Source organism: Lepus europaeus, chromosome 5 (genome assembly GCF_033115175.1).
Source record: "Lepus europaeus isolate LE1 chromosome 5, mLepTim1.pri, whole genome shotgun sequence".
Classification (NCBI taxonomy): domain Eukaryota; kingdom Metazoa; phylum Chordata; class Mammalia; order Lagomorpha; family Leporidae; genus Lepus; species Lepus europaeus.
In genome coordinates, this window is record NC_084831.1 from 8,497,785 (window position 1) to 8,523,261 (window position 25,477).

At 43.3% G+C, this 25,477-nt stretch overlaps 1 protein-coding gene across 4 annotated transcripts in view; it reads left to right on the forward strand.

The window, feature by feature from the left end:
* The window catches only part of VPS13D (vacuolar protein sorting 13 homolog D), a 275,909-nt gene that overhangs the window by 128,619 nt on the left and 121,813 nt on the right, over positions 1–25,477 (forward strand). For all 4 annotated transcript variants that reach the window (XM_062190461.1, XM_062190458.1, XM_062190460.1 and 1 more), the window contains 11 exons: positions 240–382; positions 2,968–3,098; positions 3,606–3,781; positions 7,825–7,948; positions 8,731–8,966; positions 12,632–12,740; positions 15,640–15,803; positions 17,357–17,465; positions 21,123–21,302; positions 22,980–23,093; positions 24,630–24,779. In XM_062190461.1, coding sequence (XP_062046445.1) covers positions 240–382; positions 2,968–3,098; positions 3,606–3,781; positions 7,825–7,948; positions 8,731–8,966; positions 12,632–12,740; positions 15,640–15,803; positions 17,357–17,465; positions 21,123–21,302; positions 22,980–23,093; positions 24,630–24,779 — 1,636 coding nt within the window. The remainder of the gene's footprint in view (positions 1–239; positions 383–2,967; positions 3,099–3,605; positions 3,782–7,824; positions 7,949–8,730; positions 8,967–12,631; positions 12,741–15,639; positions 15,804–17,356; positions 17,466–21,122; positions 21,303–22,979; positions 23,094–24,629; positions 24,780–25,477) is intronic.

Sequence of the window (25,477 nt, forward strand, 5' to 3'; positions counted from 1 at the left end):
TTTTCTCTCAAGTGTTTAGTTGTATATGTCAGTGTATTTTATACATTGTTGAACTGTGGTTACCGCTAAGAGTTTTTTTTGCTCACTGATTAATTTTCTCGCTGTGTTTAAGAATCACATGAGTGTCAGTAGTAGAGATCTGATTTGGGGTGATGGCTATGTTGGTGTTTTCTGATTAGAACAAGTAGATAAGACTTTGTTGTAGATGAATATGTACATCTTTGCTTTTCTGCCCGCAGCTGCACGATGAGAATCGGAAGGGGGATTCATCCAGAAGGCATGCCGGGCTGGTGTCAGGGCTTCTCCCTGGATGGTGGGAGTGGTGTCCGAGCTTTGAAAGTCATCCAGCAAGGAAACCGCCCAGGGCTGATCTATAACATTGGTGGGTGACATTTGGGGCAGTGGGAGCATTGGAACCATTGGCTAATGACCACAGGCTTGGAGGAATAGACTGACCATGCATTTTGGCCTGGCTATAAGAGTTGATTTTCTCATTTGGCATTGGGTCAGGTATCTGTTCTCTGAATGCTAGATTGATATCAAGCCGGATTGATTCTCCAGGGGCATTTGAGGAGCCACCTGAATACTACCCTTTTGAGATCAGTGGCTCTGTTTAACTTCAGACTCACTTGTGTCAGGAAAGTATCAGTTTGGCTCGAATCTTTGTTTTTCTGGAGTGAATAATAGGAACACTTAGAATGCCTTTCATCCTCTAAGTATTCCCACGCATTCATTAAAATTTGCAGACTTTAAGAGAGTAAGAAGCATTGTTCTTTGTGAAACCGAGACAGAGAGGTCAAGTGACTTGCCCAGGTGCAAAAGGGAAGTCTGGGTCAGAAGTAGGATTAGGATTGGGGTGTATACATTTGAGAAAAAAAATACAATTGAATGCACTTGGTGTTTGTAGTAATTAGAACGGTGGGAGTAGTGCAGAGGGGAGGGCAAGACCCTGTTCCCGCGGTCCTCCAGGCCACCTGTGCGTACACGAAAGCTTTTCTGAAGGATTCAGAACAGTTTGATTTAAATGTGCCTCAGGTTTACAATGTTAGCAGTGCCACCTTCTTTTAGCATGTGATTTCCAGGGATCTTCAAGCAGTGTTCAGTCTTGGGAGCTGGGACACTGTCTTGGAGATGCGTTGTCCTGTAGAACTCTCCGAGATGAGAGGTGTTCTGTTTTACGCCGTCCAATATGGCGGCCACCAAATCACATGTGGCTCTGAGAGCATAAGAGAAATACAGTGTGATCGAGGGATTGGGCTTTTCATTGTAAATCATTTTATTGATTTTAAGTTGAAGTTGCCACACGTGGTCAGTGGCTACCGTGTTGGACAATGTGGATAAAAGGTTGTGGTACAGGAGGAAAACTGAGGAAGTCTCTTGTGCGTGTTGCCCTGAGTCCCGCAGAGAGGGATCTGTTTAAGTGTTCAGGATTTACTAGTAAAAGAGTCTTCCTAGTTTTCTTTACAGATTTTTTTTAACATGGATTTGCCTTCATTCTGCTTTGACGTAATATTTTTAAGAGAAATGGATTCTGCAGCTGGTGACAGTTTTCTTTACTTTTTGTCACCTTGGTCTGCTGTACCGCCTTGACCAGGCGGAAGCTGCTCTGTGCTGAGCTTGACTTCTAGCTGGGATGCTTTGCCCTTGCTGCACTTTCCAGACACAAATACTGCAGGGTGACTGGAAGCTGTAGTTTGGACAGATTGGGGGAGGACACGACGTGAGGCTTGCTCCTTTTGAAGTAGTTAGCACTAAGAGCCATAGAATTTGATTCTAAAGTGAATGGGGCAGTTAACAGATTGATATATTGATAATTGAACTTATGTTGGGAAATCTAGGATACATGATTGCAATTTTGTAGGCGTGAGTCTTCCATTTTTCTGGTTCTCTTGACACTTGTTGACTTCCGAGTCAGGCCCTTAGGGATACTCCTTTGCAGTATAAAGAGGTGCCTGTGGGTGCTGGCTTTAGGGGCAGCCTGCCTGGTTTGAGCCCCAGTTGTGCCAGCTGCGAGCTGTGTGACCTAGGGCAAGTTACTTGGCTTTCTGTGCCTTGGTTTCCTTATCTGTAAAAGGGAAATAATTAAAATACCGAACTCATAAGGTTGTTAGGATTGAATCGAAAGCCTTTGGTAGATAAATTAAGCATATATTATTAAGAGTTTAACAAATATTATTATTGTCATTATTTTTATTATTTCCACTAGAATTATTTTTATCATTGCATAGCTAGAGCTCATCCCAATGCTTTGAAGATGATTGCTGTATTTATTGTTTAAATGAATAAGTGATCCCACTGAGTTTTGTATTTTTAAAGATTGTTATCAGTGTTTTCAATTTCAGTTTTCTTTCTTTTTTGATACCTGGTATTTTGAAATTTCCTTCTGACTGTTTTGTTATTTTTTTTCCTAGTACATAGTAGGTACTAAAACATACTTATTTTACAAGTAAATAAGTTCTGTTATATTCAGCGGTATGTTTCCGTGGGATTCTCAGGTTAATAGGCTAAAAGGAGATGCTAGGAAAGAGTCCGTTGAGTTCAGCGCTCCATAGAATCCAACTACGGACTTGGAAATTTCCACTGTAGCCTGGAAAAGGTGCAGGTTCCCCCGAGGTTTTGTGTCCCAGGTGTGTAAGCAGAAATATCGCACATAGATCTTAGCACAGGTTCATAAATGAAGATCTAAGGTCTGTGTGACTGAACACCTGTATATTTAAATTGCTGTTCCAATAGGAGATACTTTGTGGTGAAATGAGGAATTATGGGGCTGTCGATATTTCCCTGGAGACTTTCCAGATCCTACATGTGAATAAAGCATAATATTTTCATTTCATTCTTGAAAAGTTTGATGTCCTCTCTGGGTGGCAGAGTTGGTTTTTTTCTTCTTTTTCCCCAGAGAAACAGTAATTATAAAGGCTGTTTATTTTTTGTCAGACCAAAACTTTTCTCTGTTCTTGTTATTTTTAGGTATTGATGTCAAGAAAGGTCGCGGTCGATATATTGACACCTGTATGGTCATCTTTGCCCCCCGTTACCTGTTAGATAATAAATCATCTCACAAGCTTGCATTTGCACAGAGGGAATTTGCCAGGGGACAGGTAAGCAGGCTGCTGCTGCTGCTGCTCCTCTGTTTGAAAGACAGAGCCGAGAAAGAGAGCTCCCATCAGCTGGTTCACTCCCCAAGTGCCCACAACAGCTGGGGCTGAGCCGGTCTGAAGCTGGGAGCTGGGAACACAGTCCAGGTCTCCCATGTGGCTGGCAGGAACTCAAGTACTTGAGCCATCACCACTGGCTCCAGGGTCTGCATTGACAGGAAGCTGGAGTCAGGAACCTAAGCTGGAAGTCCAGCCCAGGCACTGAGATGTGGGATGTGGGCATCTTACCTGCTCAGGTAAACATCCACCCCACAGTTTGCTTTTGAAGTGTGAGTAGTGCTTATGTCGTAGCACAGTGAATTTCAGTGTCGTGTCTTGTCTTCTATCAAGATCATAAGTTCTATGATATGAGTAGCTGTTCGAACTCCTGCTAAGACTCGAGGAGGTACTCAGTGAACATTTGCTGTATTGCGTGGGTATGTGGATGAAAGCCAGGGATCTGTGTTTTAGGGAACAGCCAATCCAGAAGGCTACATCTCCACCCTTCCTGGCTCCAGTGTGGTGTTCCACTGGCCGCGAAACGACTACGATCAGCTGTTATGTGTCAGACTGATGGATGTTCCCAACTGTACTTGGTCTGGAGGCTTTGAGGTCAACAAGAATAATTCCTTCCACATCAACATGAGGTAAATTTGAGACCACACCACAGAGCGGTGTGGAAGCGTAAATAGTGAGCCTGTGCTGCTCTTTGTAAAATGAACACATAGATTTTTGGCTCGGATAGAGGTCTTAGAACTTGCACAGTGCGGGGAAGTATGAGTGGGCATTCTTATCGAATGAACAACAGTTTTGACCTTTGTGTAATTGTTGTAGCCCAAGAGGTTATAAGTCCAGGAGGTAACACTGAGTTCATAGGATGATTGCTTGTTGCTCTGAACATTCTGTCTGCAGTTAGGTGGTAATAGTGATTGTAAATGTTTTCTTCTACTTGTGCATATTTGTATAAACTCTTCTCTCATTCAATACTGTTCCAGTAAATCTGGCTACCCTGGTCCTTGTTAAGAAAAATCAACAATTGAGCCTCAGCTAACCCAGGATGACATAATCTCTCCTCCTGCTTTTATCAGAAGCTATTAAAATTGTTTTAATGAGAAACACACATAATACGTAATTTACCACCTTAACTATTTTTAAGTGTATAGTTTATTTGTGTAAGTACACTCACATTATTGTTCCAGTGATGTCCCTAACTGTTCTCATCTTGCAGAACTAAAACTCTCTGTACCCCTTCCACAGCAGCTTCCCATTCCCCTTACCACAGCCTCGGGCAGCTACCGTTCTACTGTGTGTCTATATAAATTTGACGACTCTAGCTAGCTTATATAAATTGAATCATATGGTGTTCGTCTTTTTGTGACTGGCTTGGTTTACCTATGTGTCCTCAGTGTTCATGCATAGTGTAACATGTCAGAACCTCCTTTTTTAAGGCAGAATAATATTCCATTGAGATACATACATACCACTCTTCAGCCGTTCATCTGTTGAAGGACATGTGGTCCATTGTTGTCCTTGTGACTGTTGTGAAAATGCTACCGTGAGCATACGTATCCAAATACCTCTTCCAGATCCTGCTTTCAGTTCCATTCTATGTAGCTCCAGGAGTGAAATGGTTACATCTTTTGAGTTCATTTTATTTCTGATTTCTTGAGGAACTACCATGTTGTTTTTTGTATTGGTTGTACCATTATTACATACAGAAGAAATTTAACATTGATTGGATACTTTGTCGTAACTACTTATCTTAGACTGAATACATGAATATTCTTCATTGACATCCCTCTCACAGTGTAGGGTCATTTGTGTTATTTGGTTGATGTATTTTCTTTTCTTTTTTTTTTTAAGAGTTATATATTTATTTGTGCATTGATTTTATATCCTGCTACTTTGCCAAACTCTTCTATGAGTTCCAGTAGCCTCTTAGTAGAGTTCTTTCAATCTCCTAAATAAAGAATCATATCATCTGCAAAGAGGGATAGTTTGACTTCTTCCTTCCCAATTTGTATCCCTTTAATTTCTTTTTCTTGCCTAATGGCTCTGGCTAAGACTTCCAGAACTATATTGAATAGCAGTGGTGAGAGTGGGCATCCCTGTCTGGTACCAGATCTCAGTGGAAATGGTTCCAACTTTTCCCCATTCAATAGGGTACTGGCCGTGGGTTTTTCATAAATTACTTTAATTGTATTGAGGAATGTTCCTTCTGTGCCCAATTTGCTTAGAGTTTTCATCATGAAAGGGTGTTGTATTTTATCAAATGCTTTCTCTGCATCTGTTGAGATAATCATATGGTTTTTTCTTCTGCAGTTTGTTAATGTGGTGTATGACATTGATTGATTTGCGAACATTGAACCATCCCTGCATACCAGGGATAAATCCCACTTGGTCTGGGTGGATGATCTTTCTGATGTGTTGTTGCATTCTATTGGCCAGAATTCTATTGAGGATTTTTGCGTCTGTGTTCATCAGGGAAATTGGTCTGTAATTCTCTTTTTCTGCTGCATTTTTTTCAGGTTTAGGAATTAAGGTGATGCTGGCTTCATAGAAAGAATTTGGGAGGATTCCATCTTTTTTGATTATTCTGAATAGTTTGAGAAGGATTGAAGTTCTTTAAATGTTTGGTAGAATTCAGCAGTGAATCCATCTGGTCCTGGGCTTTTCTTTGTTGGGAGGGCCTTTATTACTGATTCAATTTCTGACTTGGTTATGGATCTGTTTAGGTTTTCTATGTCTTCATGATTCAATTTAGGTAGGTTGTTTGTGTCCAGGAATCTATCCATTTCTGATAGATTTCCCTGTTTGCTGGCATACAACGCTTTGTAGTAATTTCTGATGACTCTTTTTATTTCTGTGGTGTCTGTTGTTAAATTCCCTTTTTCATCTCTGATTTTATTGATTTGGGTCTTTTCTTTTTTTAGTTAATTGGGCCAATGGTGTGTCAGTTTTGTTTATTTATTTGAAAGGCAGAGTTAGAGGCCGAGGCAGAGAGAGAGAGAGAGAGAGAGAGCGAGCGAGAGCGAGAGAGAGGTCTTCATCCACTGGTTTACTCCCCAAATGGCCTCAACGGCTGGAGTTGGGATCTTCTTCCAGGTCTTCCAAGGGGGTGCAGGGGCCCAAGGATTCAGGCCATCTTCGACTGCTTTCTCAGGCCATAGCAGAGAGCTGGATCGGAAGAGGAGCAGTCAGGACTGGAACTGGCGCTCATATGGGATGCCAGCACTGCAGACAGTGGCTTTTCCCACTACGCCACAGCTCCAGTCTCTCTCTCTCTCTCTCTTTTTTTTTTTTTTGATTTATTTATTTGAGAAGCAGAGTTGCAGAGGGGTGGGGGAGAGAGAGAGAGAGAGAGAAAGAGAAAGTCTTCTATCTGCTGGTTATCCCCAAATGGCTGCAATGAACGGATCCAAGCCCAGCCCATCCAAAGCCAGGAACCAGGAGCTTCTTCCAGGTCTCCCATGTGGGTGCAGGGGCCCAAGCACTTGGGCCATCTTCCACTGCTTTTCCCACTGCCAGTGCCGCAGGTGGAGGAGGCTTAACCTACTACACCACAGTGCTGACCCCTGATATATTTTCTTGTTTCATCTAATTTGGAGTAGTTCCACTTTTCCTTTTTTGTCTTTATTGACATTGACATTTTTGAAGACTTAAGCCAGTTTCTCGTAAAGTATCCTACTTTCTGTATTTGGCCGATAGTTTCCCATATATAAGCATTTTTCATAACAGTATTCCTGTGTGGTGTCTTGAGTCCCATTGTATACCAGGGGGAGACCTATAACATCTTCTGGCTCTCTTATTGATGGTGGTGAGTTTGATCATCACTTAATCGAAGTGGGTCCAGTGGACTGCTCTGTTCTAGTAGAGTACCTTTTCTTCCTTGTAGGTAAGAGCATCCATTGGAGCGGTACCTGCAGACTGACTGTTCTGTCTGCCGGAAACCTTCACTCAAGGATCTGATTGTACTTATTTGAATCTGTTATAACATTGCTGATTACAAAATGGTGGTTTTCTAAATTTTTTATTTCTTCATTTATTAAATGATATTCCTCTGTAAGACGTGTTTTCCATTGTTAGATCTATGTACAAATGCATATACACACATACACTACATACATGCATACATACTCTTCATTTTTAAAAAATATTTATTTATTTATTTGAAAGAGTTACAGAGAGGCAGTGGGGGTCCTCCATCCACTGGTTCTCTCCCCAGATGGCCACAACAGCCAGAGCTGTGCCAATCCAAAGCCAAGAGCCAGGACCTTCCTCTGTGTCTTCCAGGAGGGTGCAGGGGCCCAAGGACTTGGACCATCTTCCACTGCTTTCCCAGGCCAGAGCAGGGAGCTGGATTGGAAGTGGAGTACGGGGGACTCCAGCCGGCGCCCGCATGGGATGGTGGCACTGCAGGTGGCGGCTTTACCTACTATGCCACAGTGCCACACCCCCAACCCCCAATACTCTTCATCTTTACAGAAGAATGTCAGTAAATAAATGTTGAGGAAATGGGAAAATTAGAAAATCACCATTTTGTGATTATATTCTCAATTTTGACCTTTTAGTATGGCTGTGGATTGGTGGTATTGACTGAGGCCCGTGCAGTGTGGTGGCTGTGAGAAGAAAGTGACTGCGGCTTGTTTCCTCCATTGTACACAACCTGTTTTGTTTCCTGTGTCTGCAGAGATACCCTGGGAAAATGCTTCTTCCTACGAGTGGAAATTACTCTCCGAGGAGCCACATACAGGATCTCATTTAGTGACACAGATCAGTTACCCCCTCCATTCCGAATTGACAACTTTTCTAAGGTATCAAGGTTAAAGAGGGTGGAATATATGTTGCCCCTAAAATAATGGTGCAAAATACTCTAAATTTGAGTTTAGAGGAAGCTGTGTAAATAGGTCCTGAATAGCTGGCCAACCTGGAAATCCTTACATTAGGATGTGGTTTGTGCTGGTTATTTTGACTGATAGACAGCTTTGGCCAGAGGGAAGTAAATTTTGTCCCCCAAAACTGGTTTTGAGTTGACGTGATGCCCTCTGTGCAAACTGAGAAAGGAGCCAGCTTTCCGGGCGTAGTGGGAGTGGGCAGTTGTGCTGCTGCTTAGCTACAGTAACATTTTTATGTCTTCCAAGTAAAGCCCGAATGGAAATGGAAATCATTAGATCCTGTTATACCTTTGAATGACAGTACCTCGTATGAGGTGTGACTTTCTGTAGCTGGATTCCAATATCCTTATTCCTTTCCGTCTTCAAAGTGTGTCACAGGGCAGCTTAGCTGGTGGGGCTGGGGAATCTGGGTGTTAGAAATGCCCCTGGAAGGATAGAGTGCCTCCCTTTGATATTTGACTTAGCAAAGCTGCTTACAGCCCTTATCCGATAGGTTAGAGCCCATGTTCTTTTTGCTGGGCTTTTGGGAATTCACAAGATGCTTAGTTTGGATTGGGAAGGCTGAGATGGCGAGCCCCACTGGGAATTCCCTGGATAGGAGCCATTTGGGAAGGCTCTGGGTCTGAAATCTAGGAGGCACTGACCCCGCGCCAGTGACACCATCCTGAAAGAAAGTCCTCTTTGTCTGTCCATTCCTCTAGGTTCCAGTTGTCTTCACTCAGCATGGTGTAGCAGAACCCAGGCTCCGAACTGAAGTGAAGCCCATGACTTCATTGGATTATGCCTGGGACGAGCCCACCCTGCCACCTTTCATCACTCTCACTGTTAAAGGAGCAGGTTCTTCGGAGATCAACTGCAACATGAATGACTTCCAGGATAACCGCCAGCTTTTTTATGAGAATTTCATTTATATTGCTGCTACATATACGTTTTCTGGGTAATTCTAGATTAGAGTATTGTTCTTGTAAAGTAGAAGCTTCAAACTATGACATAAGATTCCTTCGTTCTTCACCAAATCCTGGGCTCAGGCTCTGTCTTGAGAGAGCATTTACTCTAAACCCTTGTCTTTTAGGTAGATTAAAATGTATCCAGAGAGGCAAAACTTCTCTTGTAAAGACCTCTCCCAGTAATACATTCTAATATTAAAAACTCTTCCTGTAAAATGTTAACCTTATGATATACAAAATTCCTCTTGTTTTAAGCTCTTCTTTTTTTATTTACTTCTAACATTTTTTCTGCTATTTTTTAGCCTGTTTGCCTCCTGCCTTATTTGAAACTAATGTTAATATAACAGTTCAAATCATCATTTTGATTTTTTCCACTCTTGAAAACACAGAGTAAGCAGGTAGTCACCTACAGACAAGGATAACAGCCTGATGTTACAGTAATTCCAGCTGCCTTAGAACTACACCCTCACTTCCGTTTGGCTGGTTGTATCTAGAAAACTCAACTGAGGACTGTTCTAGCTCCGTTGTTACATTCAAAATGCTGGACTTTTAAAAACTGATCATCCCACCGACATGTACATATAGCTTGTTTCTTGTGCTGAAGGTACAGGGGCAGTTTTACAGTTTATCTGTGAAGAAGTGGAAAATATCTGAATTTTTTTTTTTTGTTCTTTTACTTGATGAATATTCCCGTTTCAAGTAAAATATTTTTTCTAGATGTTCGATAGTATTGCAGGAGACACGAATACCTTTTGCTATTATTGTTTTTTCATGTTTTAAATCACTGAACTTCTGACAGATATATCGTGAAGTTAGCAATTAAAACATAAAAAAATCTGAATCTTTAACATTACAAATAGAGATCACCTGATGAGCAAGACATTTAAAGTCGTATTCTTTTTCAAAATATCGTGAATACTTTTGCATATTCTGAGATTCTTACATGTGCCTGGAGTCCAGGTCTCACCAGCAATGTCTTGGGTGTGCAGAGATGAGCCATTCTTTCCCTTGTGTGTTGCAAGTCCCTCTGGTAATGAAGAGTGCTGAGATGTTTCTCTTGTTGTAATTGAGCCAAGATATTTGTTTTTTGAAGATTATGGAACTTGGTAGTGTAGCATGCTTAAGGTTAGTGCCATGCAAACCAGTTTTAAATCTGGTTGCTCATCATGTTTTAATCTCTGTGCTCTATAGATTCCAGTAATCACAGAGCTCTTCAGTGGAAGGATCCTCATGGGGATCCGCAGCTTAGAGGGCTGAGCTACATGAGCAGCAGGAGGGAAGCCTGGGGATCTTGGTGTGCTAAGAGGCTGGCTGTTTTCTGCAGTATGTTGGGTTTTGTTTCTTCGCATTTTTCAAGGGAATTAGTGATGGAAACAAAAGCCGGTTTTTAAAATTTGGTGCTTGTTTTTATTGAGGTGAAAATCATATAAAATTTACCTTTTTAAAGTGACATTTAGTACCTTTATGATGTTCTGTGACTATCACCTCCACCTCTTTCTGAAACATTTTTTATTACCCCCAAAAGAAAGAAACTCTAAACCCATTGAGCAGTGACTCTCCATCCCCCTACCCCTCCTCCCAGGCCTCTCAAGCCACAGATCTGCCTTCAGTCTCTGGGTTCACCTGTTCTGGGTATTTAATGTAAATGGGACCGTAGAGTATAAGTGACCTTTTGTGTGTGGCTTCTTTCATTTATCAAGAAGTTTTTGAGGCTTTTTGACATTGTAAAGGCACCAGTACTTCATCCTTTTAATGAAAAGTATTCAGTGCTTTTTATGCCTAATTTTCAATTGTATTTACATAACGCAGTTGTTCATGCCTTTAGCCATTGATGGACATTTGGATTGTTTCCACCTTTTGGCTAATGTGAGCAATGCTGTTTTTTTTTTTTTTTTTTTTTTTTTTTGACAGGCAGAGTGGATAGTGAGAGAGAGAGAGACAGAGAGAAAGGTCTTCCTTTTTGCCATTGGTTCACCCTCCAATGGCCGCTGCGGCCGGTGCATCGTGCTGATCCGAAGCCAGGAGCCAGGTGCTTCTCCTGGTCTCCCATGCGGGTGCAGGGCCCAAGCACTTGGGCCATCCTCCACTGTCTTCCCGGGCCATAGCAGAGAGCTGGCCTGGAAGAGGGGCCACCGGGACTAGAACCCGGTGTGCTGGCACCGCAAGGTGGAGGATTAGCCTGTTGAGCCACAGCGCCGGCCAGCAGTGCTGTTTTGAACATGTATTTGTTTGCATGCCTGGCAGTGGAATTGCTGGGTTCTATGGTAGTTCTGTGTTTAAAGTTTGGAGAACTGCCAAACAGCATCTGAACCCCGTGTATGTTCCTGCCAGAAGTGTTTAGGAATTGTGATTTCTCCACTTCCTCCTGATGCATTATTTATGTATGTATTTTTATTATATCTACCCTACAGAATGGGAAGTGGTTTTGAATTGCACTTCTTAACTGGCCACATTGAGCATCCTTTCATCTTATTAGCCATTTGTGTATCTTTGAGAAATGTCTGTTCAAGCCCTTGGCTCATTTTAAAACTGGTGTCTTTGCCTTTTTATTGTGGAAGTGTAAAGAACTTTATATAATCTGACACCATCATTTTGTCAGGTATATGGTTTGCAAATTATTTTCTCCCATCTTCTGAATTGTTGCTTTTTGATAACGAGCTCTGAAGCACAGTTTGTTTCTCATTTTGGTGAAATCTAATTTATCTATATTTTTATTTTATCACTTGAGCTTTTGATGTCATGAAGACTTGTTTTTAACCATGAATTGACTGGTTTACTAGTTCCTTTTTTGTTAATGGGGATGAATGGAGGCTGGAGAATGCTCACAATGAAACCCCGTCCAGACTCCCAGAGGGTAGCTGGGCTGCAGCGTTCTATAAAGCTCAGAATTCGTCGGGCCCAGAGAACCACAGCGCCGTTGCGTGGACTTGGAGGGAGGTGCTGGTGGCCTCTGTCACCTCGTCGTAAAGGGCTCTCTGATCCTGGCCGAGGCTTGAGGCGGCAGTGACGCTGATCTTCCAGCTGCCTGATTAGCGCTCACTCTTGGTCCCTTGTGTGTTTGACCCGTTTTTTAGTTTTTTTTCCCTTCTTTATTTTTTGGCCTCCAAAGATCTGTGGTCATCTTTTTATTTCCAGGAGTTTGAGGGCTTTTCGAGTCAGAATTTTTCTTCTGTGCCTAAAGATTTTTGTCTTTTTTTTTTTTTTTAAAGATATATTTATTTATTTGAAAAGCAGAGTGTTATAACAGTGAGAAAGGGAAAGACAGAGAGATCTTCTGTCTACTGGTTCACTCCCTAAAATGACCTTAACAGGGCTGGGCCAGGCCTTAGTCAGTAGCCTGGAACTCCATCCAGGTCTCCCACATGGGTAGCAGGGTCCCAAGTACTTGGACCATCGTCCACTGCTTTCTCAGGCACATCAGAATTAGAATTGAGCTGGATCAGAAGTGGTGCAGCCACACTCAGATTGCTGCCCACATGGGATACTGGCATTGCAGGCAACAGCTTAACCCACTACCTCACCATATCGGCCTTGATTTTGTCTTCTTTAATAGAACTTATAGGTGTTTACTTGTGAATACCTGAATGCATGTGTGAGTGTGAATGGACATGCGTGTGTGTGTGTGCGTGTGTGTGTAATTATTTTTTAATTCCAGTTTGCAGGAAGGAACAGGAAGGCCTGTGGCTTCCAACAAGGCTGTTACCTGTGCTGAGCTTGTCTTGGATGTCTCACCAAAGACACAAAGAGTTATTTTAAAGAAGAAGGTAAGAGAGCTTAAAAATCAGTGTTAAAAATTGTTAGCACTGGACGGGACACAGAGTCATGCAGTCCAAAGCCATTGTCTTACAGGTGAGGAACTGGAGGAGGCTTAGGTTAAGTGAAGAGTTCCAGGCGCAAAGCTCAGGAGTCTGGGTGGCTCCACCTCCATGTTCCCTCGTACCACGGCACCTGCTCCCAGGAATGCTCGGCCCTCCTTACTTCTGTGCTCTTTTTGGAGAACCGAACGCTTGTATTCTTTTATTTTTCGGTTGTTCCCTAAACTGAATCGGGAGAAAAAAAAAGTCAGACTGACACGATTTTCCCTTTCTTATGCTGACAGCAGAATTGTGAGTCAGTGTGAAAGAAGAGGTTAACTTAGGGACGTGTTCGTGGTAGTAGAGCTGAATTTGAGAGAAAATCAGAGTTGGCCAGGCATGTGGAAGCTACAGAAACACTGGGCTTCACTCAAACTGGAAGACGGCAGCCGCGTGGTGGGAGCAGGAAGGCGCAGAGACCCCTGGAGGCAGAGGAGACCGCCAGGGAAAGCGCTTGAAACATTTTCACCTCAGCTGTGTTCCTGAAGAGTCTATAATTTTCAAACCTGGTGGGGTGTCTGTTGGCCGCCCCCAGTGGCATCACAAGTGGCAGTGGTGTTGCCTGGTTACCCTCACTTGGCTTGGGGTTATTCAGCATCTGACAGGTTTTTAATTGATTGGGAGGAGGTTGGTTCAAATTATTTCAAATGTTGCACATCAAATGAAGGCTTACTACCTGTGTTTTGAAATTTAAGCATATATTTAAGTGGCTTTATTTATATACAGTTCATTTGCCGTTACATTACTCCTTTAAAAAGTTCAGTTGTTCTTAGTACGTTCACAGTGAGCGGGCCACACGAATAGTCTCCATGCACTTCTGTCTACCTCAGTCCTATTTAAGTTAATCCTTTTAGATTAAATTGTTGGGGAAGAGGCAGCCAACTGGAAGGGGGAATGGTCCATCTCAGGCTTCTAAGAGGAAATTTTGATTGTTTCCAACTTGCACTGAGTCTGTATAGATGGGCGGGCAGTAGAGGAGTCTGTATGTGAAAACTCGATCTCGCTGGGCCTCTGTGCTTTGATTCCTGATCTGTAGCACCCAGAGTAGCTAAGATGCTTTCTTGTTTTGGCGTGGTGCCTGGACGCTGCATTCTCTTACTGTGAACGGAGCAGCACGCGTGTGGGGATCTGGGAGGGGCCACGGGCTCCGCTTCATCTCTGCAGACACAGGAGGCAGCGGCACACTGCGGAAAGGGCGTGGCGCCTAGGTCTGAGTTCTGGCATTGCCACTTCAAGATACACACCGTGTCCATTATTCCCCATTCCTCTGTGAACTCCATGTTCCTACTGACCCTCAAGATGTGTTAAGAGGATCAGCAAGATAATGTACATTACTTATGGTGTAAAGAGTTGTAGTGATACTGGCAGCAAACATTTATTGAGGCCATACCCACGTGCCAGGCATGTGCTAAATACCATGGATTTATCATACTTACCATGAGAACCATAAGAGGTAGCTTAATTTTCTGCTTTGACAGCTCAGGAAACAGAGACTCTAACAGATTAACCTATCCAAGGTTACTCAGCTCATAAATGGTACAGCTGGATCTCAGATCCTGACATTGTGATTCCAACATTCCTGTCACGTACTTTATAGAACGCAAAAACTGTGTCTTTCCAGCAGGAGTGTAGCATGTAATGACGGTGTGGGAACCAAAAGTGGTTATTGCTTTTGACGAACTCCTGCCTGGTGAGGGTGTGTGTGAGCCTGACAGGTACGGCTAGAATGTAGGTGTTACTGAATCACAGTTCCTCAGGTTGTGTTAGAGAGGCAGTGTGGCAGAGTGGTTCAGCATTCTGCCTCTGCAGGCAGCCTGACTCCATCACTTACTGCCTGTATGACCACGGAGAAGCTCCTTCATCCCACTGAGCCCTCACTTCCTCCTGGTGAATAAGGATAGTCAGAACAGAGAGCTCATTCGATTGTTGTGGGAATTAAATGAGATGTTGCATGCAGATCCCGTGGACTGGCCTGTGGTGAGTTCTTGCTAAGTTTTCCAGTCATGGATGCAGAAGACACGTGTCACTCGTCAGTTTCATCACAGTGAGAACAACATGAGGTGCACTTAAGGTGATTCTAATGTTGTCAGGCAATGTGATCTTATTGGACTGCTGTTATATATATGTCATGACTGAAGTTTGCCATATGCTTATTATTACTATTATTATTGTATATGATGAATTTTATCCACTTTCATGATTGACCTGGGTGTTGAGTGTTCCTGAAGAGAAAATATATTGGGAATTAACAGCAATCAACTTAGTATAACTTTTGAATATATCAAGTTGTGTTGATTAGAGACCATCAATATAGTATATTTCCTTTATAGACATTGAAGAAAGGGCAGAAGATCTTTGGTGAGTTCTGGTTGTTGTGAGTTATGAGGCTTTAGATGTCAGATGGCAGATTTGGAGAGTATCCTGTGTTCTTTATATAATTGGATTCTGCTTTAAGGTAAGGGTCGCCATTAGGACGGTAGTGGTCATGGTAATATACCTTGTCCAGGTCATTGCCGAACCATTTGTTTTCCATTGTTTTAAACAATCTTAAGTGTATGGAAAAAAATATTTTTAAAAATTATACATTATTTTTAGTTTTTGGTTGTTTGGTTTAGCATATTTCACCGTAAGCGCAATGAGAGATTGACAACAAGGGAAGTCTGAATTAAGCATTTATTTAGTTTGGCAAAATGTCTACAGGGCAGTTCCTGCTTAAGGAAGCAGCCCTCAGAGGAAGCTCTTGGAGCTAGGAGCTACCTGTGGCTGCACCTGACGGCTTTTTCTGTTTTTGTGCAAATCTGCTCAACAGGAGCCAGGAAAGCGTTCCCAGCTGTGGAGGATGACAGGAACAGGAATGCTGGCTCACGAGGGCTCTTCAGTGCCTCACAACCCGAATAAGCCCTCAGCCGCTCGCTCCACGGAGGGCTCCGCCATCTTGGATATCGCTGGTCTTGCTGCAGTGACAGACAACAGGTAATCTTCTAGACGACTTGTGATTTCAGCTGTTAGAACCAGGGGACATCTATACCACAAAGCAAGAGTTTTGTGAACACTTGTAAGGATTTGTATTTTTATATGTGTGTTGTTCTTCATTGGCAGAAATCTAGGTAGGACTCTAGGACCTTTGACTTATTATTATTTTTTTAAATTTATTTATTTTTTTGAAAGTCAGAGAAAGAGAGATCAATCGATCTTCTATCCACTGGTTCACTCCCCAGATGGCTACAATGACTGGGGCTGGGCCAAGCCAAAGCCAAGAGGCAGGAGCTTCCTCTGGGTCTACTATGTGGGTAGCAGGCACTTGGGCCATCCTCCACTACTTTCCCAGGCACATCAGCAGGGAGGTGGATCAGAAGAGCAGCCAGGACTTGAACCTGCAGCCATGTGGGATGCCGGCTTCTCAGGCGGCAGCTTTACCCACTATGCCACGGCACCAGGCCCTTAACTTTATTTTTCAAGCTGTTATGACAGTGCCTACGAGAGTGAATGTTTCTTCCACCCAAACTTGCAGCCCACACTTACTCCCCAGAGATTTTTAGAAAAGATTTATGTATTTATTTGGGGTGCAGGAGAGGGAGAGATCTTTCACTGGTTCACTTCCCAAATGGTTACAACAGCTCTGTCTTGGCCAGGCTGAAACTAGGAGCCGTGAACCCCATCCATGTCTCCCATGTAGGAGGCAGGGACCCAAGTGCTTGGGCCATCATCTGCTGGTTTCCCAGGCACATTAGCAGGGAACTGGATTGAAAGTGGAACAGACAGGACTGGACCTGGCACTGTGATACTGGATGCCAGCTTCGCAAGAGGCAGTTTAACCTGCACCACAGTACCAGCCTCCAGATGCGTTTGTATGAATAGTTCAGTTCTTTGATATTGTGAAGAATTTGCTTTTTTGTCTATGCCTAGGTCCTCCCTAAAATCAGGGAACGTGCTTTTAGTAGATTCCTCAATTCCTTCCAAAGAGACTTTAGATAACTTACAAGTTAAAAGACAAAAATAAAAGTATAAAGAAGTATTTGTAAAGCTAATTAAAAATGAATCTTAATGAAGAATGCGTTAGTAGAGGGAGTAGGAGGTGGGATGGTTTGGGGGTGGGAGGCGGGTATGGGGGGAAGAACTGCTATAATCCAAAAGTTATACTTATGAAATTTATATTATTAAATAAAAGCCTTCTATTAAAAAAAAGAAGTATTTAGACAGAAGACTTGAAATATAGATAGCAGATGTCTCCTCCTGTACTGCATGATCATTTGTCATTATGAGAATGTGAGATCATCTGTCATTCAATTGTGTTATGAACCCGCAGGCTCTTGTCACTTCTGGTCCTTTCTTGGTTACTTTCCATTTTATTTTATTCTGTTCTTCTTTCCTCATTAAGAGATGCCTGATTGCCACCACAGCGTTCAAGCTAACTGCCTGTTGCCTTTGAAGGGTGGTAGCAGGAAAAAGAGCAAAACCACATTTCCCATGTTCTCTTCAGGCCTGAACGGTTGATTCTGAGAACCCATGTATTTCCTTTCGTCCAGATACGAGCCTCTGATGCTAAGAAAGCCGGACCGCAGACGAAGCACTACTCAGACGTGGAGTTTCCGGGAGGGAAAGCTGACCTGTGGGTTGCATGGGCTGGTTGTCCAGGTCAGTCATTTTCAGTGCCCTTAGTTGCAGTCAGCAGTGGCTTAGGCTTCTTTGAAACGGTGTCTCATCTAGGTTGTATACCATAAACTGTTAAATGAGGAAAATTCATTATGAGTAATACATAGTCTCCTCCATTTTTTGAAAAAATGTCAAAAATCCTGTGTTGTCTGTTTATCTGTCATCACACAGGAAGTGTTGTTGAAGGTGATACATAACAAATGTGTTGAAGGCAGGTGCTTGCCTATCTAGTTGTTTCCGTCCCTCTCTAGTTTGAGACCCGTGAAGTTATAGCTCCGACGGTCTCTGTAGTGTTCTCTGCGTCGCTGAGTAATCATGGCTCTGTGTGTTCTCGATTCTATGCATTCCAGCATTCTTCTTTTATTTTTTTAAAGAGACTTACTTATTTATTTGAAAGAGAGTTAGAGAGAAGGAGAGACAGAGAGACAGAGAGAGAGATTCTTCACCTGCCGAGTCGCTCCCAAATGGTCACAATGGCCAGAGCTTGGATGGTCCGAAATGGGAGCCAGGAGCTTCCTCTGGATCTTCCTTATTGGTGCAGGGCCAACCACTTGGGCCATCTTCCACTGCTTTCCCAGACACGTTAGCAGGGAGCTGGATCGGAAGTGGAGCGGCCAGGATTTAAACTGGCCCCCATAGGGGATGCTGGTGTCGCAGGCAGCTGCTTTACCCACTACATAGTGGCGGCCCCCATTCCAGCATTCTTAGTGGTACCTAAATAAGCAATTATTATTTCAAATGTCAGAAGATTGCTGAACACTTTTCTCTGTCCTCAACTCAGCCAGTCTACTTCGTAATAAACACCCAGGTTCTTTATAAGCAGATAGAGTTTGGAAAATAACCAAGAATTTGAATTTTTCTGTCCTTTGTGGCATCAGGCTGAACATGAGACCATGATCCAAGGTGAGTAAGTAGGAAGGTTTCGAGGCAGATTGGCATGTGCGATGGTGTGTTCAAATCTCCCTAAGTCTGAGGTCACAGAAGGTAAATAGTAGAACATCAGGCTCTAGCAGAACTTAGGCTGTGTTTTTACATAGGAGATTGTACTCCAGGGCAGCGCACAAAGCTGTAAGGAGGGGCTGGCGCTGTGGTGTCGTAGTCCTGGCTGCTCTTTTTCCAGTCCTGGCTACTCCACAGCCAATCCAGCTCTCTGCTATGGCCTGGGAAAGAAGTGGAAGATGGCCCAAGTACTTGGGCCCTTGCACCCACATGGGAAACCTGGAAGAAGCTCCTGGCTCCTGGCTCCTGGCTCCTTGCTTCTGATTGGCCCAGCTTCAGCTATTGCATCCATTTAGGGAGTGAACCAGCAGATGGAAGACCTTTCTCTCTGTCTCACCCTCTCTCTCTAACTCTGCCTCTCAAATAAATAAATAAAATAAAATCTTAATTAAAAAAAAAATTGTAAGGAGCCTCTGACTGCTATTTGGTGAGATATATTTTCTTTATTGCCCTACCAAAGCTTTTTTTCATCAAAGGCAAGCTGCTTACTTAATGAAGCGTACATCTGGAATGGATTTGTGATTTTCAATTAGCAATACAATTCGAACTTCTAGAGTCAAAAGAGGGCTAGTTGTAATTGGTGGGTTCCAGGTCTGACCCTGACTTTACTTGTATTTCCTGTTCTCTTGGAGCAAACACCTTCTGGTGTTTGTTGTTTCTTGAATCTATTTCGTCATTTCTCTGCTTGCGAATGACCCATAATAATAGTATTCATCAGAGCAGAATGTGTTTTGGTTAGGGAAATGTTTGTTCCAGTCTGCTATGCTGAATGAAGTAACTGAAGGCATTAAAGCATTGCCTGTCACTGCACTCATTAGGCTGAATGTGTGCTTTCTCTCTCAACAACAGTCATGAAAAACTTCTCTGTGTTGAAACGTATCCTATAAACCCAGCTCACGGTATCCTTTTCATTACTCATTAATTAAAAATCTACAAAGCAGGTTTTTAAACTCTGCTTTGTCTTTTCTAGCCCCTGTGTTTGCTCCCCGGTAGGCCTCACCCAGCAGCACTGGGGCAGATAGCAGGAAAGTGCTTTTCTCCAAGGCCTGGGTCACTGGGTGTCAGGTGACATTCCCAGTTATGTATCAGAAGAGGCACCAACTTTGTGATATTTGGGTAGGCTGTCCAGTCGTAGGCAAATTTGGGGAAATTTTCAACTTTAGAATTTGCTTCTTTTTGATAAACGGAATGATAGCAATAATTGTTTTTATTTTTAGATTTTTGGTTTTTTTGTTTGTTTTTTTTTGTTTTTTTGACAGGCAGAGTAGACAGGGAGAGAGAGAGACAGGGAGAAAGGTCTTCCTTTGCTGTTGGTTCACCCTCCAGTGGCTGCGGCCGGTGCGCTGCGGCCAGCATACCACGCTGATCCGAAGCCAGGAGCCAGGTGCTTCTCCTGGTCTCCCATGCAGGTGCAGGGCCCAAGCACTTGGGCCATCCTCCACTGCCCTCCCGAGCCACAGCAGAGAGCTGGCCTGGAAGAGGGGCAACCGGGATAGAATCCGGCGCCCCGACCGGGACTAGAACCCGGTGTGCCGGCGCTGCAGGCGGAGGATTAGCCTATTGAGCCGCGGTGCTGGCCTATTTTTAGATTTTTTAGTAAACCTTAATGAAAATAAGAAACAAAGCTGCTTTGGCTAATTCTTTTATAAAAGATTATTTTGAGACAGAGTAAAACTAACATACTCTATTCATGGAGTTTTCCCTTACTTATAATTCCACCAGTTCGTACAGTATAAATTCCTTTTTTTTGTGCGTGTGTGTTTTTTGCTTTAAGATTATTTTATCTATTTGAAAGAGTTGGAGAGAGAGTTAGAGACGGGTAGTAGGGGAGTCTTTCATCTGTTCGTTCATTCTCCAAATGGCCTCAATAGCCGGAGCTGAGCCTATCCGGAGCCAGGAGCCAGGAAGGGCCTCCAGGTCTCCCTTGTGAGTCCAGTGGCCCAAGGACTTGTGCCATTTTCTCCTGCTTTCCCAGACACATTATAGCAGGGAGCTGGATCAGAAATAGAGCAGCTGAAACTCGAACTGGCAACCATATGGGATGCCAGTGCTTCAGGCCAGGGCTTTAACCTGCTGTGCCACGGTGCAGGCCCCTCCATTTTTTGTTTGAAAGACTTTATTTATTTGAGAGGTAGAGTTACAGACAGAGAAAGACAGAGAGGGAGAAAAAGGTCTTCCATCCACTGATTCTCTCCCCAAATGACCACAATGGTTGGAGCTGGGTCAAACTGAAGCCAGAAGCCAGGAACTTCTTCCAGGTCTCCCTCATGGTTGCTGGGGCCCAAGCACTTGGGCCATCTTCCAGTGCTTCCCTAGGCCGTTAGCAGGGAGCTGGTTTAGAAGTGGAGTAGCCAGGACTCAAACCAGTGTCCATATGGGATCCCATATGAGATGTGCTGTAGGTGGAGGCCCAACCCACTACACCACAATGCCAGCTGCAATACAGTATAGCTTTCTATCTTGCTCAAGTTACCCTACTATTTTTCATCATCTGCAAAGCTGAGCAAATAGTAAATACTTTTTGTATGTTGATCATGACCCTTCAAAAGAGAAATTTAACAGCTTTTTTCAAATGGCATGATAAACTGGCAGTCAGTACTTTTACCTTTTCTTATATGTCTTTACTCCAACACCTTTTAGGCTAAAGGAGGTCTTTCTGGTCTGTTTGATGGAGCTGAAGTTGTTCTTGGTCCTGACACTTCTGTAGAGCTTTTGGGTCCAGTGCCACCTGAACAACAATTTATTAACCAAAAAATGAGGCCTGGTTCTGGAACATTAGCCATCAGAGTCATCCCAGACGGACCAACTAGAGCACTCCAGGTAATAATTTATGATAAGTACTGACGTGACACTTAGCATACCCTCTCCAATTCTAGTTACTCAACAAATACTCACTGACCATACGTGTGCTGGGTATGAAAACGTGGTCTTTTCATCTATAAAACAGAGATAGGATCTGCCTTGCAGAGTTCCTTCAAGAAGTAGAAGTAAAATGTTAAGAATAAAGTAGATGCAAAGTGTAAGTAAAATGTAAGATAATCCTAAAAAATAAGAATTAAAGGAGATACTGTTAATGCATACTATCAATCTTATTAATCATGCTAACAATTTCAGTATTCGATATATTGATAATATAAATAACAAGTAGGTCTAAGCTCTTTAAACTGACAAATAAAATGTTGTGCTTGGAGGGTTAGAGTGCAGGAATTTTAGAAAGGATTTGCGTGCCTGGATTTGGAGGTTGGGGGAGCTTCCTAGGAGATGTCATCCTTCAGCTGAGACCTAGCAGTTAGCTGAAGGAAGTTAGCCGGGTAGGGAGGGGAGGTGGAGGGACTGTGCCCTCAATAATGTGCGTGTTCCGTCCATAGTTACTTACTGAGCATGGGTCTAGGTGCTGAGCATATATATCAATGGATAAACAAGTGAGGTTGCCTGCTTTGATGGAGTTTACCTTCTAGGGATGGTAGACAATGAACAATCAACACAATGAATACATTGTATAGCCCTGGGGAAGTTAATTAGTGAAGACCCACAAGTAAGAGTGATCCCTGGCCTGGCTGGCGCTCATAACATGGTGACAAATAAGACTGGAGACAAAATCAAGGACCCAAGCATTCTAAGCTTGAAATACAGACTAACGATTCTGTGTGTTTCCTGAGGCAATAAGGAGTGAGGGAGTGGTGTCATCAGATACCTGTTGTAGATGACTCCCCTTGCCTGCAGGCTTGGAGGGGTAAAATGGAGGTGCAGCTAATGGAGCTGAGATGGTGATGGCCCAGCCTGACAGGGTGGGGCCTGGAGGGCAGACAGAAGTGGAATGTGAATGCTTACTTAGGGGGTGAGGTAGTTGATTGGATTTGGGGATGAGGAGAGGAAGGAGTCAGCCCTGGCCTCCAAGATTCTGATCTGGGCGGCGGGGAGGATGATAATCCAAATCACTAAGAGATGAGCTTAGAGCATACGTGAGGGGAAATAAGGAGTACGTTTGAGACACTGAGTTAAGGTAACTGTGTGACATCTACATGACGATGTATGTAAATATGTGTCTGCTCACGGGATTGATCAGACCATAATGCAATTAGAGAACCAAGGAAATAAAGGTGTTGGCATGTAATGGTGAACTCTCTAACACAGGACATCATAATTGACAATACCATGTGCAAAAGCTGTCTTCTCTTAAGGGAAAAATGACTACGGTGACCGCGGGGTGTTTCTGTTTTAACTGGAGCTATCATTCTGACCACCTACAGATACCTAACGCTATCATATAAGCTTCACAGGGTTCGTGGCTTGAGTTTATCATGGAGATTTAAAGCCAAGCTTCTTTGTTACTTCTATAAATCTTACCTTAGCAGTGCCTTGGAAACCATTAATTTCCACGGGCATATAGCGTATGTAGTGCATATAGTGACTTCTAACCTACACAGTGGCAAGGGCTGGACAGGGCTTCGCTGTGGCAGTGTGGGCCCTCACTGTACAGTGTGTTATTGGCTTCAGATAACAGATTTCTGCCAGCGGAAAGACCGTTCATCATATGAAGCGGATGAGCTTCCTGTGACAGAGCAAGAGCTACAGAAATTAAAGAATCCAGAAACAGAACAGGAGTTGGAAGTAAGTTTTAAATGTAAATTTATTTCTTTGATCGTCAGTTTGTGTTTTGCCCTGTAGTTTTCTGAGTTTAGATTTTATGTTTTCTTTCTGCCCTGTATAAATTCTAAATGTGATTTTGCTTTTCATATTTACTTTTATTGCAACATGAATGTGTTATGTAAATGACAGCTAAAATTTATGTGAAATCAGATATAATAAGTGTCACTGTGGTAAGATGACAATAAAACATGCTAACCTACCTGAATTTCAGTAGGGTTTTTTCTTTTAAAGATTTGTTTTTTCATTTGAGAGGCAGAGTTCAGACAGAGAGAAAGAGAGACAGAGAGAGAGGTATTCCACACACTGGGCCACTCCTCAAATGGCCACAACAGCTGGAGCTGGGGTACTCTGAACCCAGGAGCCAAGAGCTTCTTCCAGGTCTCCTACGTGGGTGCAGGGGCCCAAATACTTGGGCCATCTTCTACTGCTTTCCCAGACCATTAGCAGAGATCTGATTGGAAGAGAAGCGGCCAGGACACGAACTGGTACCCACATGGGATGCCAACACTGCAGGCCTACTATGCCATAGTGCCATTCTCCAATAGATTTTAAAGACTGAAAAACTAGTTTGTTTTTTGTTTATTTTATCTTTTGCATTCTAGTTGACTCTGACCTTTTCCTTCCCCTATTTCTGTTTGGCCACTGGAAAGAGGATGAAAAGTTTGAAAAGATGAGATGAACATGGAAAAGCACATTTTCTTGATATTTATTTAGTAATGTTTTTAAAAAAAGAATGCCTGTGTGTGAAGCACTGTGTTGGATGTTATAGATGTGCAGTGAGTAACCTATTAAGAGCTTTCCTGGGGGCTGGCTCTGTGGTGTAGTGGGTAAAGCCGCCGCCTGCATTGCTGGCATCCCATATAGGTGCTGGTTCTAGTCCCAGCTGCTCCTCTTCCGATCAGCTCTCTGCTATGGCCTGGGAAAGCAGTAGAGGATGGCCCAAGTCCTTGGACCGCTGCACCCATGTAGGAGACGCGGAAGAAGTTCCTGGCTCCTGGCTTCTGATCAGCACAGCTCTGGCCGTTACGGCCAACTGGGGAGTGACTCGGTGGATGGAAGACCTCTCCCTCTCCTTCCCCCTCCGCCCCCCCCCTTTCCTTCCCCCTCTCCCTCCCTCCTCCTTCTCCCTCTCTCTGTGTGTACTCTGACTTTCAAATAAATAAATCTTTATAAAAAAAAGAAGAGGTCTTGTCCCAAATATAGAGAAGGATTCTGAGTTGCAGTCGTATAAATAAAGTACAGAACATCCCAGGGCTCTGATAGGGGTTTTATTATCTCACTCTGGAGTCCTGGTTGGAGTGGGGAGTGTGTGTAGGAGGCTTGCAGTGAGATGACAGCATTTGAACCATCATGGTGGATAATGAAACTTTGCTCAGCAGTTTTCAACTGCTTGGAGGTAAAGAGTAGAGGGATTTAATGCCATTTATTTTGTATACTCTTCCTGGCTATGAGCTACCTTTTAAACAGTCAGTGTGCCGTGTTTTGCTTTCCTTTCAGGTACTTGTGAGGCTAGAAGGTGGCATTGGTTTGTCCTTAATTAATAAAGTCCCAGAGGAACTGGTTTTTGCAAGTCTTACAGGAATCAGTGTGCACTATACACAGCTGGCAACCAGTCACATGCTGGAACTCAGCATACAGGATGTACAGGTAAGAGTGAAGGTTCGGAGTTGTTAATCTCCGAAAACACCTGGAGCTGAAGTTTGGTGTTCTAAAAACACCAGTGTTCTGAAGGAAGTGTCTTGTAGCCTTCAAAACAAATCATTCTAGATAGTAGTTATTTCTTACTGATTTTCCTGTGCAGCAGAATTTTGGCTATAATAGCTGGTCCATAAATAAGTTAGATAACACAGGGCAGCGTACGTAGGGGAAAGGTGGTCTATGGTTTTCTGTGGTGTTAGTAAAGAAGACAACAGGAATTCATCCAACCATCATCGGGAGAAATTAACGTTCGTCACAAGGAGAAAAGGTAAGGGGACTGAAATTGCACTTTTGGTTAAGATGGAGTCATAAGGACTCTTTGACTTGGAACAACCCCCAAATCTTATTAAAATAAGGACAAGACACTGGACATCAGATAGCGAAGTGCAGTGACCCATGAGAGGTGTGAAGCAAAAGAGGTGAACCCTGCGGCTGCCATGCTTACCAGCTTAGGAGGTTCCCAGGCCCCAGACTGGGAAGGGAGGTGGGATATAATAACTAATCCTCCAGGAAGTTGCCCCAAAGTACATCATAATCACACTCCTCAAACCATTAATACAGCCAGAGGACCAAAAACCATGTTATGTTCTTTGGAACAAAGATGCAGGTGACTCCCAGTTTCTTTCTGGGAACAGTGCACATGTGAG